The sequence below is a fragment of the Hylobates moloch genome, unplaced genomic scaffold, assembly GCF_009828535.3.
Source record: "Hylobates moloch isolate HMO894 unplaced genomic scaffold, HMol_V3 SCAFFOLD_1, whole genome shotgun sequence".
NCBI lineage: Eukaryota > Metazoa > Chordata > Mammalia > Primates > Hylobatidae > Hylobates > Hylobates moloch.
This window is the reverse complement of record NW_026652276.1, coordinates 1,897,100-1,913,690: the sequence shown is the minus strand read 5'-3', so window position 1 is coordinate 1,913,690 and position 16,591 is coordinate 1,897,100. Positions and strand designations below refer to the sequence as shown.

General features: G+C 44.6%; 1 protein-coding gene across 5 annotated transcripts in view; it reads right to left on the bottom strand.

Moving 5' to 3' along the window:
• Positions 1-16,591, bottom strand: part of NDUFA10 (NADH:ubiquinone oxidoreductase subunit A10) — a 98,169-nt gene that overhangs the window by 49,718 nt on the left and 31,860 nt on the right. For 4 of the 5 annotated variants that reach the window (XM_058436759.1, XM_058436756.1, XM_058436764.1 and 1 more), the window contains one exon: positions 12,934-13,042. In XM_058436759.1, coding sequence (XP_058292742.1) covers positions 12,934-13,042 — 109 coding nt within the window. Of the gene's footprint in view, positions 1-4,810; positions 4,916-12,933; positions 13,043-16,591 lie in introns of all 5 variants that reach the window. The other variant, XM_032762150.2, reaches the window with a different exon arrangement.

Below are 16,591 nucleotides of genomic sequence, written 5' to 3'. Positions count from 1 at the left end.
GGTGCAGGTGGGCGAGCACAGGAACCTGGGATCCAGAGCCCCATGAGCTGCCACTGCTCCTGCCAGCATCCCGCCACTGTCCCTGAGTGTAGCATTCTAGGCCCTCTAACTCGCCCCTGACGCTGCTCCTGTTTCTGGAGTCCCCATTCAAGGATGCAGTTGATGAGTTGATGGGAAAGAGCAGGCTTCCCAGACACCTAGAAAAGCAGCCAGGCCCTTCACGCAGGTGAGAGGATTCACAGGGACAAGAACCACTGTGTGGAGATATGACTCAACGAGTGCTCCACAGCTGGACGACTGTGCCCCTTAAAGGCCAGTCAAGACATCTCCAAGATCAATCTGTTCCAGAGAGACTCATTAGCCATCACATCCAGGATGTTCAACCATGCATATTTATAATGTTAAGCACACAAACTGCTGCTTTCACGCTAGGAGAACGTAAATGTGACACATCAAATGGCTGTAATCTACTGTCTGGAACTGGCCATGTGATGTGAAGAGCACCCGTGCATTTTAATCAAGGAATGAGATGCTTCAATGACAATGGCCAACGTGGTCACTGGGCCTGGTCAACCACCCAGCATGGGTCAGTTGGCTTTCTCACCTATCCTCGCAGCACCCTGGATGTAGGTTCTGTGCCTCCACTCCACACATGGCCAATCCAACAGAGAGTGTCTCCCCGTGGGAGGAAAGAGCCCTCACCCATCCCTCCAGCCTCCCCTCAGCAGACTAGGTTGGGGTCCTGTGAAACAAGCAGCGATCCGGCCTGGCCACGCCTGCTTGGTGAACTGGGATCTCTGATGAGCCGAGAGGCCTCCCTGCCTCTGGGATCCCTGCTCCATCAACGGTCCCATTCCTCTCTTGCATCTTTTCTCTCTTTCCACAAGCACTTACCCTTTTGCCTATAAACACACCGAGAATGCCTTAGCCCTTAAAAACAAGATAAAATAACACGCTATAGAAGATGGAATCTCTAATTCCCACCAGTCTCCTGACACTTCTCTCAAGGTTCACCTATGACCTGGTCATCAGCGCAGTATCCTGGGCATGGTCAGCTTCACCACCCCTCACCTTCCTGCGGCCTCTGACAGACACTGACGCCCCTCTACAGGCTCCTCTGCTGGCGCCCAGGGCCCATGCGGTCTGGCCTGCCTCCTAATACTCTGGTGAACTTGGTCCTCTTCACCAGCTCCTCTTCCTTTCAGCAGAAAGCTCCTCTGACCAATCCCGATTGGACCACTCACAGGCCAGCCTACACAGGACACCAAGTGGCAGGACCTGCTCCCACTGGCCCGCAGGCACTTCTGTCCCTCCCACCAAGCGGTATGAGTCAGTGGTCTGTTTCCCAGCAGTGACGCCAGTTGTACTTGTCATTGCAATTGCAAAATTTAATTAAATGTTATGAAAACTATGAGTCTGAAAAGGAAGAGCTGCTGTTCTGTTAAAACTAGGCTGAAACACTTTGGAACCATTTGATAAAGGTGAGTCGCTAAAATAAGGTCTATTGAAATAGGTGTGGGCGAACCACCTGTAGGTGATTTGGGGAAGAATTCTATCTTCCCACTGTTTGTATGCTTTTTAGAAACCTAAAAAGGGAGTTTCTGCTTATAAAAGAACTTGAACTCTAATAAAAAGTATCTTAAAAGACATGGAACTCTTTTCATATGAAAGTTAGAATAACGGCTTTGTTTCAATGTATAAATTCCAAACGGAGTTCAGAAATTTGCTCAGACACAGGGTGGGCGAGCTTCCCCAGCGTCACACCACTCCCTGAGAAGTGCTCTCCTGAGTAACCCTTTCTGGGCTCATCTGTCCATCAGTAAATTAAACATAAGGGTCAGGAAAAGATCCATGAGGAAGTACGCCTGGGATTCCCAAATTAAAGCCTTTACACCAAAGTTCATTTGTTACAAATGGCAAATGCCTATCTTAGAACCCCACCCCACAGCCCCACCCCACCCGGATGCCACTACCTGTCTCTAATGTGCTTTATAGCAAGACCCCAGTGTTGGCTGAACTCACTCCACCCCTTTGCTCCAGTCATACACACAACTCTGCAGGAGAGGCAACACAGCAGAGGCCCAGGGCTCCACCGCCCTGTGAGGAAAGACCACCATCAGGCCCTCAGCAGCCCGCTCCCCACCCTGCACCTCTTCCCTGACTCCCTCTGCTGGAATCCTTTAGCAATAGTCTGCTTAATTTTGAAAACCTAAAAAGCAAGAAGGAACTTGCCTAGGCAAGGAAGGGCAACAACGCCCCTGGTAAGTGGGGGCTCTCAGGAAAAGAGACGGTGCCTACGCTCAGGGCCCCCGCCCATAGCACCAGCACTCTCACCTACACCACCAGGATCCTCCCTCACTGCCTTGGCCCTCTGCCTTTGCCCCCACAGTTGATACTCGACGTGGCAAGCAGAGCAACCCTTTAAACCTGAAACCCAGATGATGCCACTCTCCGGCACACCAGTGCCACCACCTCACCAGGAGTACTGCTGAACTGAGGTCCCCGTGGCAGCTGCAGACCCTAGCTGACCTTGGCCTGCTGCCTTTTCAGCTCAATCCCTGCTCAAGCTCACCCCACCCGCATCACACCTCACCATGACGGGCTCTTCTCTAGCTCCAGAACGTGTCCACCTGTTCCTGCCTTCCGGGGGGGCGCCTGCTCCCCTATACCCCCACATCCCTCACTCCCCTGCGGCACCTGCTCCCCTACACCCCCACATCCCTGAGTCCCCTGCGTCAGGTGCCCGAGACCTCTCTCCATACAGCAGCCTCCTCGGCTGTGCTTTCTCCAAGATCCTGGCACTCTGTTACCTATCTATCATCTGTCTCCCTGCCCACTAGGAGGTGAGCTGCATGAGGGCAGGGCTTGGCTTCACTGTCGGGTGTGGCCCCAACACTTACAACAGTGCCTGGCACAATAAAGATCTAATCAGGGCTAAGTGCAGAAGTGGCAGGACACTGGGATGACACTGTCAGGCAGGAGGTCTGAAATCTCAGGCTTGGCAGCAGGTATTGGGGTAAACTGTCGTTCCTACTACCTTAGCACGCCCAAGATGCCTGCCTCTATCTCTGGGATAGAACCTGGATTAAATTAAAAGCAAGAATTCTTTGATCAGCCAGGTTTCCCTTCTGTGCCTTTGGGGTTGGGGATTTAATCAATTCTGCATTCTGGGGGATTGTTCACTGGGTGAATACCCATTGAGTATACAAAATGTAGACTTTCTAATTCAGACACGTCCTCCACAGAATGGCTACGGAAAGAACCAGCACCAAAACAGGGTTTCCAGTTACAAAGAAAAATACGGGAGCCTTCCATTTCTAGCGAAACAGCAGCCCTAATATGCAGAAAAACTTCTTGATATGAAAACCTCTGGAAACGCTTCCACATGGATTGCTGAGCTCCGTAAGGGGCTCCACAAGGGGCTAAGAACGAAGAGCGAGTGGAAAAGCCAGAGTGGTGAGCTGAAGTCAAAGTGCCCTGGGGACGCCCAAGAAGAGCTGCAGAGGGCCAGAAGACACGGCCTGGTGTCCCTGTGAGGTGACTCCTGAAGGGCCACACCCTCAGTGTGGGGAGAAGGCCTCCTGCCAGCAAGGAGACCCCAGCTGGCACCCAGTGGTGAAACCACTCTCCACTGGGAATTCGTCACCAGAGCTTCTCTCCACACAGGTTCAAGGGTTGAAATTCACATGACCTCCAGGGCCTGGAATACCACAAGCAACAAAGGTGCCATCAATCCCTCCCTGCTCCTCAGGAATCTGAGGCCTGGCAGCAGCAAAGGGTCCTTTCAGGAGTAGGGCTGCCAGGACTGGGAACTCATATAGGATACCTGGTTCAAAACCTTGGGACATACTTACACTAAAATACTAGCTGCTGTCAGTTCAAGCTTACCTTGGCATCCTGTACTTCATCTGGCAACCTGACTCAGGAGGGACCCACTCTCACCAAATGCCCCTGGAGGGAGCCCCACAGGGCAGAAGCTCAGTACCCAAAGTCTCCAACACAGTGAAGAAAAGAAGCCACTACAGGTGAGAAGAAGAAGAAACAACGAACAAGATCAGACAGCGTCCAGAGCAGCGCTCCAGAGACAGAGCAGACAGTAACTAGGTTTAAAATATCTACAGAAAGAGAAGCAATGAGGGAATTACCAACAAGGAATAAGATCCTACCAACAAGATGCAAATAGCACTGGCATAAAGAAAAATTCAAATCTAGACCCATCTTGCAAAACTGCAAAAACACTAAAGTCAGAAAAATCAGGAAAATTCTGGAAGAAAAACGAAGACTATAATCCTTAATCTAAAGAATAAAGGTCAAAGCATTACTCCTTTTCCAAGAATCAGAACTGCTACCTAATAACTCCTAACCTCCAAGTATCAACAAGGACAATACCCATCATAAAATACGCATGCAATGTCCTGGGTGTGTTACAAGACACAGACCACCTATTTATAGAAGCACAGTGCAAGTATATTTTAAGTTTCTCATGAAATTATAAGGCATAGTTTTAGTAATTTTATTATTTTTATAACATTAATTGGGATTATAGAAATTCTCATGGTGGTGGCAGAATTTGGCTAAAACCCATATTTTCAACATTAAAAAAAAAAAAGTCTCCCAGAAAGTGAGAAATTGCCTAGCAGGGTAACAGGCTTCTAAGAACCACTGCCATGAAAAGGCATCCATGGCCTTCACTTGCTCCAGGAAATAACTGGCCACCAAATACCTTCTGCTCTAATATTCACACGTTCTGTGGAATGTCCTCAAATGCTGTTTGCTCCCCTGCAGCAAACCAGTGACCTGACACGTGTACCTGAAGACGGATGAGAAGGTCTTCCCACTTCCAAAGACCAGTGAGAAGTACTTCAGGACCCTCTCTTTCACTCTGCGCAGCCTGCTGCGGGTAGGGGATCCCCAGCTGCAAGGATGAGACAATTCCGTTCACCTCGCCTCTGACAAAGGCTGACTTGACTTTAGTTACTTGTCTTTTGCAATTTTCATAAAGCAAAACCTGAACTCTTTTCTAAAAAGCTTCATTCTCGTCTTGATTGTATTTACTGTTTCTTCTAACGTGCAATTATAGAAAACAGCATTTAATTTTGTTAGCAATTCAAACATCACAATAATTCTTGCCAAACCTCAGAACCTCTAACTGTGACCCAACTAAAAACAGCTTCAACTGTCTTTGCCTGGTGGCCTCTGCGAGTTGAGGTGTCAGAGACTGATGGCTCCTTGGGCTCTGGCATGTTCTCCGTCTGTTCTGATGAGATCAGACACACCTCCACCTGCACACATTCCCGTCTCCGGGCCCTCTCTTCCTATACACTTTCCATGTTTCTAGCTATGCCTGTTGTCTCCAGCTGAACTAGACAGGAATAAGATGAAGGCAACCTGAAACACAAATGATTCAAGAGAAACTACATTTTCATGAACATTTGCCTTCCTATTACACCATTAGTATGTGTTTCCAAAAGAAGGAAAAGAGTTGGAGAAAATGGGTTTTATAGTTAGGGTTTGATTTTTAATGTGTTTTTAGAGCAACAGTTGCTTTTTCCCCTCAGCATCTGACGGAAATTGCTGCTAGCACAAGCTGTCTGTCGAGTGGCCAGATAAAAGGAAGCTGCCCTCGCCAGGGTGGGGCCTTTTGTTAGAAATAAAAACCCTCCATCTCCTCCTGCTCCTGGGGAAGGCCTGCACTCTCTCAGGGGTGTGTGCAAGGAGACACAGTTACAGAAGACTTCACATGAGACATCTCGGTATTCGCCTCCTTGTCTGCTAAGGGTTCTACCGAAGTCACTCAGGTCAGAATGAAGCTCCCTGAGGGGCCCCCTGAGCACAGGCTCAGGAGGTAGGGGACTACCGGAGAGGAGGGAGCTTTCCCCAGTGCCCACAGAAGCCAATCTAGAAAGCAGCTCTGCAACCCGTGCAGACAGCCTTTTGTGAGAAGCCACAAACCTTCCCAGATCTGAAACAGCTGCACATGAAACCCAGAGGGGCTTTGTTCATTCACCTCCACGCTGTTTCCAGAAGGAAATGCAATGAGAACTGCTGTTGATGTCTCTGATGGACAAAAGGAATTCTATGAATTTATAGAAATGGTCATTATTATTACTATTTAATTTCAACTGATCATTTTTTAATATCAAGCAACGGAATTTCCTTAAACAAAATCCTCTAAACAATCAGACAATTCTCACTCAACAGAGGAACATAAAGGCTGTGATGTGCATGGGGCTTTCTGGAAAGAGAAAGAGCAGCTTCCAGTGGAGACCCAGCAAGCACGACCTCAGCCAGGAGCCCACGGTCAGGGCCACGGTGCCAGGTCGCACTGACAGCAAGTGCCCCTGATGCTTCACCTCTGTGGATTCCTCCCCAAAACACACGGCCCAATCTAATCGCTAGAGAAACACTGGGCAACACTCAATTGAGGGAGAGTCTACAAAATACCTCAATAGCACTCCTTATTAAAAACAAAGTCTGAGAAAATGTTACAACCAAGAGGTACCTAGGGAGACATGAGGACCCCATGTCATGTGATATTCTAGACAGGGTACTGGAACAGAAAAAGAACATTAGGGAAAAACTAAGGTAATCTGAATAATTCAAAGTGTGGGCTTTAGTTAACAATAAGGGCCGAATGTGGTGGCTCATGCCTGTAATCCCAGCATTTTGGGAGGCCGAGGTGGACAGATCACTTGAGGTCAGGAGTTTGAGACCAGCCTGGCCATGATGGTGCAACCCCATCTCTACTAAAAATACAAAAATCAGCTGGACGTGGTAGCACGCACCCATAATACCAGCTACTTAGGAGGCTGAGGCACGAGAATCGCTTAAACCCGGGAGGCGGAGGTTACAGTGAGTTGAGATCATGCCACTGCACTGCAGCCTGGGCGACAGAGTGAGACTCGTTTTCAAAAAAAAAAAAAAAAAAAAAAAACCAAAAACCCAATAAGTATTATTAATTCATTAATTATAACAAGTGTACCATACTAACAGAAGAAGTTAATAAAATGGAAACTGGATGTGAGATATGAGGGCTTCACGGTTTTTCTGTAAATCTAAAGCTGTTCTAAAAATTCAAGAAATGCTTAGAAATTTAAAAATCAGATTTTCCCAGTCATTTAAATACAACTCAAAATTTTAACATTTCTAAACATTTAATTCAAACCACAAGCCCAATATCATAGATTCTCTTAGATTCTCTTTAATGCTCACAAACTGAAAAGCAGACAAAACCACATAAAACACAGTGATGAAAAACTGCTGGGTGAGCTCACCGTGTAACTGGTTAAAACGGCTAACACATCTGTCCCCTCCTGAACTACCAAACAGGGGACAATGTAGAAAAGAATTCTGCAAAGGGAACATCAGGCTGTAAAGGCAACAGGGCAGAGAAGGCCCTGGGTGCCAAGGTCCAGGGAAGAAGCAAACACAGCTGGGCTGCACAGGTGGCACCATTCCCCTCCCTGAGGTGCTCCCTGGTCCCACCAGCAGAGCTCGGGGGCTAAGAAGCCCGACAGAGCTTTCAGCAGCGGGAGTGCACTGTGGGGCCAAACAAGCAGTTCAGGACCCACCAAAAAGAAGGGACCCTGGCAAAAATGGCCTCTCAGTAAGGGCAAGCTGGAAACACCCCAGACCTCACAAAACGGAAGCTCAGCATCATCAGCTTGCTTCCTGAATGCTCAGGGGACCTGCCCTGACTTCCATGCCTGCCAGAAGGCGGTAAAGCGCATCTTCTCCAGAGTGAGATAACTCCAGGCAAAGTCTCCACAAAAAATGACTGCCACTGGAAAACAACAAAACACCAATGATGAGGCCACCAAACAACAAGATTAAACAACCCCAAACCAAACGTGAGGGACCAGACCGCTCACACAGACCTACAAAAGACACAGATACTGCAATTATCAGATAATTCTGTGTAACTTTGTGATGAATATGTTTAAGAAATTAGATGACAAAATAATTTCAGCAGTAAACTTGAAATTATAACAGAATGAAAACTCTAGAATCAAAAATGAACCAGGATGAAAATTCAAAACTCAAATATAAGAAATACAGGTCTAACAACAGATTAGAAAGAGCTGAAAGGATGATTAGTAATTTGAAAGGCAGTTTAGAAGAACACATCTAGGCTGATGCACGCTCAAAAAAAAAAAAAAAAGACAAGAAATACAGAAAAGAACAGACACATGAAGAACATGGTGCCTGGTGAAAAGGTCCAACATATGAACAACTGGAACCAGAAAGAGCGCAGAGAGAAAATACGGCAAGAGTAATACAGACACACTGTGGGAGGCCAAGGCAGACAGAAAATGCGGCAGGAGCGATACAGACACACTTTGGGAGACTGAGGCAGGCGGATCACCTGAGATCAGGAGTTTGAGACTAGCCTGGCCAACATGGTGAAAACTCGTCTCTACTAAAAATACAAAAAATTAGCTGGGCATGGTGGCACATGCCTGTAGTCCCAACTACTCAGGAGGCTGAAGCAGCAGAATCACTTGATAACCTGGGAGGCAGAGGTTGCAGTGAGGTGAGATTGCGCCACTGCACTCCAGCCTGGGTGACAGAGTGAGATTCTGTCTCAAAAAAAAAAAAAAAAAAAGTGACACAGAAAATGAACACCAGCCAAAGGCTCAAAGAGGGTTATGAACCTCAGGCCAAGTGAGTACAGATGCACATGCACACCTACTTACACAACACACACCCCCAGATAGTATAAATGCATAAAACCAAGTCAGAAAAATCTCTTTAAAAAAGAAGGGGAAAAAACCTGCCAGAGAAATAAGAAATATCTTCCGAAGAGAAACTATCATTAGAAACACAAAAGCCAGAAATATAAAACAGTGAAGTTTGAAAGCACTGAAAGAAAATATTGGCAATTTAAAACTCAATACCCAATGAAAACAACCTGCAGGAATGAAGACAGCCTTCCTTCCTTCAAGTTCAAATGGAAAGCTGTTCTGCAGGACTGAAGAATGCCTGCACTTGCCTGGGTGGCAGGGATTAGGGACGCCATGGTAGCAGAGACAGGAGACTAGTTACGCCCTGTGGGATTCCGGCAGGTAAATACACTTAGATCACAGGGGCTGGGTTTCTCATCATCTGAGAAGGATATGGACCAGGAGAGCACCAAAATGAACCTTGTTGTGTTGCACTGGAACTGGAGACACTGGTGTGTATTCACAGTTTTCAACAAATAGAAACACAGAAACAAGTACAGATGTATCTGAATAAACAGGAATCTGGAAGTCCATAGTGATATATGGAAATCAATGAATAAATAAATGGGGAGAAAGGAAACTACTTGCTTCTAGTAGGACACTACCTGGTCATATAGAAAGAACGATAGAAACAGAAAATTATAATTTAGCAATCATCGTAGTAATAATTTAGCCAAGAAAATCAATGGATGCTATAAGTACTGAGTGAAAGTTTGATGAGGAAGAGGACATTTACATATTCTCAAAGTACTTCCCCTCAAAATACTGACTAAATATTAAGAGTAAAAGATAACTTTATAGTGAAGACACCACCTTAACAAGTAATAAAGGTAACAAAAGCAGTGATGGGACAAACGGGAACCATATGTCAAATATCCCTCAAAACCAAAATGAGGGATATTCAGCAAGGTAACTGTTCTGTAGTCTTCAAAAATGTCAAGGTCTTGAATGCCAAGAAAAGCCTGAGGAACTGATCCAGCTTCACAGAGACGTAGCAGAGGAAACAATTCAATGCAGGCCATCACCCTGGATTGGCTATTCTTGCTCAGAAGAACATGGCTAGGATAAATGACTGCTCATGAAGAGGGCCTGTGGATTGGACAGCAGTAACGCGTGATGCTCATTTCCTGACTCTGACAGCTGTCCTGGGATTGTGGAGGAGAACACCCCTGTTTGTGAGAATTACACATTCAAGCCACGATTCTCAAACTGGGCGCTGTGCATCGACAGGAGGACTCACTCAAACGCATGTCTGGGCCCCATCCCCTGTGAGGCTAATCCAGGAGGCCTGGACTGAAGCCTGAGAACTTGCATTCCCAACAGCAGCTCAAATGATCCTGACGCCGAGACCACACTCTGCGAACAGTCACATTCAAGAGTTTGAAGATAACAGAGCATCATGTTAATAATTTACCTTAAATGGTCCAGGAAAAGTTATTTAGTTTGGAATGTTCCAAACTAAAAAAAAAAAAAAAAATAGGTAAAAATGATGATCAAATAAAGTCCATTTTAAAAATTAAATGTGAGAATTTACTATTAGCAAAAAAATTCTTCAGGCAGAAGGCCAAGGATGCTACACGCAGGCGCAGCACCCAGGGAAGGGGTGGGCAGCCGTGGGGCGAATGCACAGGCAGAGCTGACCCAGGGAAGGGGTGAGCAGCCGTGGGGCGAATGCACAGGCAGAGCTGCCCCAGGGAAGGGGTGGGCAGCCGTGGGGCGAATGCACAGGCAGAGCTGCCCCAGGGAAGGGGTGGGCAGCCGTGGGGCGAATGCACAGGCAGAGCTGCCGAGCGCGGCTCTGAACAGTCGCAGATGCCTGTGGGGCTAACACGTATGGAGAACTAAGATGACCGAGATCATGCAAAACACGAGAGTGGGTAACTCTGCTCTGGAACCGGAAAGCTGATTGATCCTCAATATCATTAAACCAAAGATAAATATTTTAATTATCAGGTTAGTAACAAAAAGCTATTAAAAGAATGATAACTAGTAGGGAAATAAGTGGGGGTAAATGGAATAAAGAAAAAAACTTAATCAAAGAAGAAAAAAATACATAGAACACTTAGAAAAAATATAAAACAGTAAGATAAGCTATTTACAAATATATCAGTAATTGCATTAAATGTGAACAGATAAATATTCCAAATATTCAGACTAATAAGAAATTTAAAAATAACTGCAAATTATAAGGTATCCATATTGAATATAAAGACACAGAAAGGTTGAAATTAAAGGACACAGAAAAAGTTACATCATGCATATACTAACCAAAAGAAAGTTTCAGATGCTACATAAATATTGAATAAACTTTACAGTAAGAACCACCACTAAAGGTAAAGAGGAAAGTATCATAATGAAAAGGGTGACTCTACTAACAATGCAATTCTAAATTTGTATGCATCTAATAATACAGCCCTAAAACATAAATGAAACAAAATCTGACAAAACGGAAAGGAGGCACAAATCTACAAAGAGTGGCAGACTTTAACACACCTCCCACAGGAAAGGAAGGACTTCAGGCACAGGACTGAGATCGTGGGTTCTGCACTGAGATCGTGGCTGCTTCTGCCTTACTGGAGAAGGACTGAGGGCAGAGACTAAACCCAAGGAGACCAGAGAGGAAGCCGCCGACGGAGCTCAGGTGGGAATGATGGCAGCCTGGATGTCAACAGGAAGAAGCGAAGCCACTTGTGAAACAGACTCAACAGGACCTGGCCACGCACAAAAGCAGAGACAGGGAACCAACACGAAGTGTGGGTTTTCTGGCCTACACAAGAGCAGCAAGCAAGGCACCAGCTACAGCGATGATGCAGGGAAGCAGCAAATCTGCAGAGCCCCACTCAAAGAGGGAGAAACAGCACATGCACTCACACACGTGTACAAGGACAGAAAGGGAGAAACAGCACATGCGCTCACACATGTATACAAGGACAGAAGGAGGTGTGCACAGATTATTAACCGCAGGTGCCTCTGAGAGATATCTTTTTTTTTTTTTTTTTTGAGACGGAGTCTCGCTCTGTCGCCCAGGCTGGAGTGCAGTGGCGCAATCTCGGCTCACTGCACGCTCCGCCTCCCGCGTTCACGCCATTCTCCTGCCTCAGCCTCTCCGAGTAGCTGGGACTACAGGCGCCCGCCACCACGCCCGGCTAATTTTTTGTATTTTTAGTAGAGACGGGGTTTCACCGTGGTCTCGATCTCCTGACCTCGGGATCCACCCGCCTCGGCATCCACCCGCCTCGGCCTCCCAAAGTGCTGGGATTACAAGCGTGAGCCACCGCGCCCGGCCGAGAGATATCTTTATGGTTTTATGTGTTTTCCCCAAATCCTCACACTGAATAAAACCACTTCCAAGACAATCCAAAAAATTTACTTAAAAGAAAATGCCAAGTACCTCAAGAAAGAAAGCAAGGGGATCTACTCAGACTTTCAGTGGGTGCTTCAGGCAATTTGCTTGTATCAACTCAGACAATTACAGTAATGCAAAAAGATTTAGATTTCAACTCATCTACATGTTGAAGGCATAGCTTGGAGTTCTGATTTATACAACTATTTCACTTTTACCCATAACAAACCACAGCCGCCACTGCCATGGATATGGATCGTGCTCTTCCCAGTCCACTGACAATGGGATTTGCAGTGCAGGCTGCAACTCACCCGCTGGTTCCCAGCAAAACTTACACACGCCTCGAACCTAATGGAATCTTGCCAGAACAAATAACTCACTAAGAAGGTACGGCAGTTGGATAAGAAGATCAATGACACAGTTGCCCCTACGAACTTCCACCCTCGCTGTCTGTCCCGAGCTCTGCCTGCCCTCCCTGTGCCTCCCATATGGCCTAAGGGCCTTCTGCAGAAATGGAACCCTTGTTATTTACAGACAAAGAGTAAGACAATACCAGAAGTAACATTTGACAGTAAAGAAACTGACATAACAGCTGATGAACAGAGTGTTCTCCTATCAAGATAATATGCCTGATGAAGCACCTTCCAGAAGAACATCTTTGCTCTGGGGCTGTCATCTGAGGACTTCATCAGCTTTCCACACAGAAATACGGGGAAAAGGGAGAATTATTTCAATGAAAAAGAGGCTCCTTCACTAAAACAAACAAAACACAGCAACAACAAAAATCCCTTTATGGAGAAGTGACTGCATTGTCCCCAGGTGCTGCAGACTCATCCAACGGCCAGCTTTCTCCATTTCCAGTCTTACCTCTCTGAATTGACGTAAGACACGGTCAGTCTGATAAGCTCCAATGGTGATTTCCGGGAGAAAGATAGGAACGCTTGTGTAATTCAGCACCTCAAACTTATCCTGAACCCTAAAAAATAAGACACATGTGGATCACACCAAACTACCAAAATAAATACAATAAAAGAAGTTTGTCTGATTTTTTTTAAACATCCATATTAAAAAATCTATATATTCCAATAAATACTATTCGTTGCCAAGCAGTCATCCCAGAAGCAAAGCCTTCCTCCCAAAGACCACTGGTCGATCTGGAGCTGGTGGATCTGGACCTGCTTTTTAATATTACTCTCAGAACCTGAGGTAGCATCTTTTAAAAGCCTCAGTACCTACAAATGACGACCTTCTGGGAACGGATGCTGTTTTGGAGACAGAAAAAGGAGATAAAGTGTGCTCTAAACACAGGAATAGCAGGAATAAAAAGCTAAAAGCAAACGGTTATATGACAGTGCTCCACATAAAGCATGCCCCCATTAACAATTTTCCAGATGAGTGGATCTTGGGGCAGGAACGGTGAGTAGCTTCAGTCCCTCTGGGGTTGCAGCCAGTGTCTTACTGCTCTGTTCTGTATGCTGAGGCCGACATAGGATGGTCTGTCGTACCACGGCTTGTAAAAGGTCTAATTCTCCACTTTTCTTGGCACCAATAAACATACAAATCATAGGATAGTCTCTTAGCTTTATCATTCCATTTTGCTGAATGTTAAAATATTTATACTTTGTTACAATTTGCTTATTTTAAATTAAATATAGTCTGAATATAACCACTATACTTAAAGATTTTTAAAAAGCATTTTTTGAGCTTTTGGGAAAAAAAAATTAAAGTCTCTTTTCTTAAGGGCTCAAAACAAAGAAAATAATTATTTTCAACCGTCACATTCCCATTACTGAGTTATAAAAGCAGGAGACGTTTCTCATTTGTAATGGCTCAAATGGAAATTATGTGAGTGTATCTGGCTCTCAGCCAGACTTTGTGAGACAGTCCAGGCCCACTAAGCAAACCCAAGGCCTGTTCCCCACGGTACCCAGGTAGGCTCTCCCACAAACAGAACAACTTGACCAGAACCCAAGGCTCACGGGATCCATGAATCATGCTTCCACAGACAGCCACAGAGCTGCAAACCTGCGGCAAGCTGAAGATGAGTGGACGGTAGGCATAGCGTCAGGAGCATCCTAGTAGAAACCGCGTCGCTCGTACGCAGTTAGTGATCCAATAATGCAAACGCCCCTCCAAGAAACTGCTGCCAGGATAACAATGATCATTTGCTTTCCTAAGTGTATTTATGTGCGTTTCCACATGGGTAGGCAAATGGCTGTAATGTACATACTTACAGATAAGACCGTTTTCTTAGTTTTACTATTAAGTTGGTTTTACTTGCCAAAAGATATTCAAGTATTTTTTAAAAACTCAAGCAAGCAAAACAGAAAGTTTGTGAAGGGAATAAAGCTGTTGTCTTTGGTTAAGACTGCTTTAATTATAAGACTACAATTTCCCTCTCCAGAGGAAACTGCTGCTGGCTTTCCTTATGCATTCTATCTAAACACTTCCATGCATGTGTCAATAATCTACAAGTCTGTATCTTCTTACTGTTAACACAAATATAAGGATAATTTTTGAAGTGATCTCACAATAAGAAATTCCAACTAAAAATGAAGTTCATATTTTAAATGTTAATAAATATCAATGTAGGGAGGTGACATGGTTCTCTTTACAGTTTGAAAAACCTAAGAAAATGCTAGAAAACGTGAAAGCACTCAGTGGCCTGGACCATGTGTAGTATAGAGAGCAACAGCGCCATCTATGCTTAACTTGGCAACATTACATGTAGTCCGGGAAAATCTTTTAACAAGTACGCTTCAAACTATTTCTGAAGATTAAAAAAAGAATCTGTTGCAATGATTCTATAATTTATTTATACCTAACCAAACTACCCTTTCAATTTATTACTATGAGCTTAATGATGACTACTAGGAAGAGTCCATGGTATATCTCCAGTGAACTAGATTTAAGTAAGAAATAAGGATACAAGGAATCGTTTGATGACTCAGGAAGCAAAAGGCAGTGAAAGAAAATATTCTCTTCACAAAGCACTTAGTTTCATTAAGAAGAATTTAAAACTGATTGAGGATAATATATCCTTTTAATATCATAAGTCACTGTCTAAAGAAGAAGATAAAATATACTAGAGCTTGGTTACGATATGAGGTGATGGGCCACATATTTTAAAACAAAAGAGTAAGGCAGGAAGACAGAAAAAAGAACAAAATTGTAAATTATGTTTTATGACTCAAGCTGTTTCCCAATTAAAAGAATGTCAACACTTTGTCCTATAACATTTCCAAACCCTATTTTTCAGTTTCTCCTGAATTGCAAAGTTCTATCTGAAACACTGTACTTCTGATACCAAACTCACATGCTACAGTTTCTGTAGCACTGAAATTTCATGTTAAAAAGACGTGCTCCAGGAGTCATGTAAAAATCTTAGCAATTAAGCAAAAGAGGGTGGGTGTGAAGGTCTGGGCTCTGGAGAAGCAGGGATGGTCTGAGAGGAGCTTGCACAGCTGGAGGCATGACGTGTCCTCGGAGGTCCTGACTGGACTGAAACCAGCCCAAGCAGGCGCCAGTCAGTTAGGGATGTGGATACGAACAAGACTGAAAAATACAATTACTGCCTCTCAGCACAAGCATAGCTATACACATACACATAATTAGACACTGGCAACATGTAACTGAGATGGTGCAGAAATGTTCTAAACCAATAATTTGGTCAGGTTCTGGATAAAATGAATGTCACTGGTAAACAGCATGTTTACAATAATTATGTTAGAAAATTGGTCATAATTATCACTTGAGTCCCTCAATTGAGAAATGGTACTCAAATGAAAATAAACACAATTGATATTGTAAACTTACGAAACATCTTTGGGGAGGAAGAAAGACAAAATATCAGGAGAAAAAAGAACAAAACCATTCATAGTGAACTAGATTAAAACAACTGAATGCTATAATTGATACACTATGGGGGAACTACAGGATCCTTCTCTATGCTCTGATAAGCACATAACTAAATAACTACACGAACGGTGCAGAACTGAATCAACACATATTTCACACTGTGTTTAGAAAACGACACTGTTACCAAAGCGAGGTCAAGTCAGACACAATCCCTTGTCTCGGTAAGTTTGTTAGATGTCATATGATGCCCAGCAGTAGCTAATACTAACACACAGGGATACCATACACATTCATCTAAGTAACAGCCTACAAGAGTCAAGGGAAGGTGTCAGGGAGAAAAAAGGGTGATTACAGGCAAGCTTTAAAGACTGCTAGGATTTCTAAGTAACTACTGTGCAGGTGGTGCTTGGTGGAAGAAGGGCCTGGGAGATTGCCTGGTATCCTGGTAGAAGACGCAGAACCAGGGCAGACTGGGATTCTGAATTAATTCTGGGAAAGGAAATTCGGATCTACGACTAAACGAAGATAGGCCACTCAAAGATTCAAGTAAAGAGAAAATGGGGTCACTGTGACTTTTTAAAAAAATAAACCTGGTGGGAGTGGGATGAAGAAATAAAGAGGCAGAGGAACAGAGAGCAAGAACTAGGGGATTACACCCTAAGGGGAG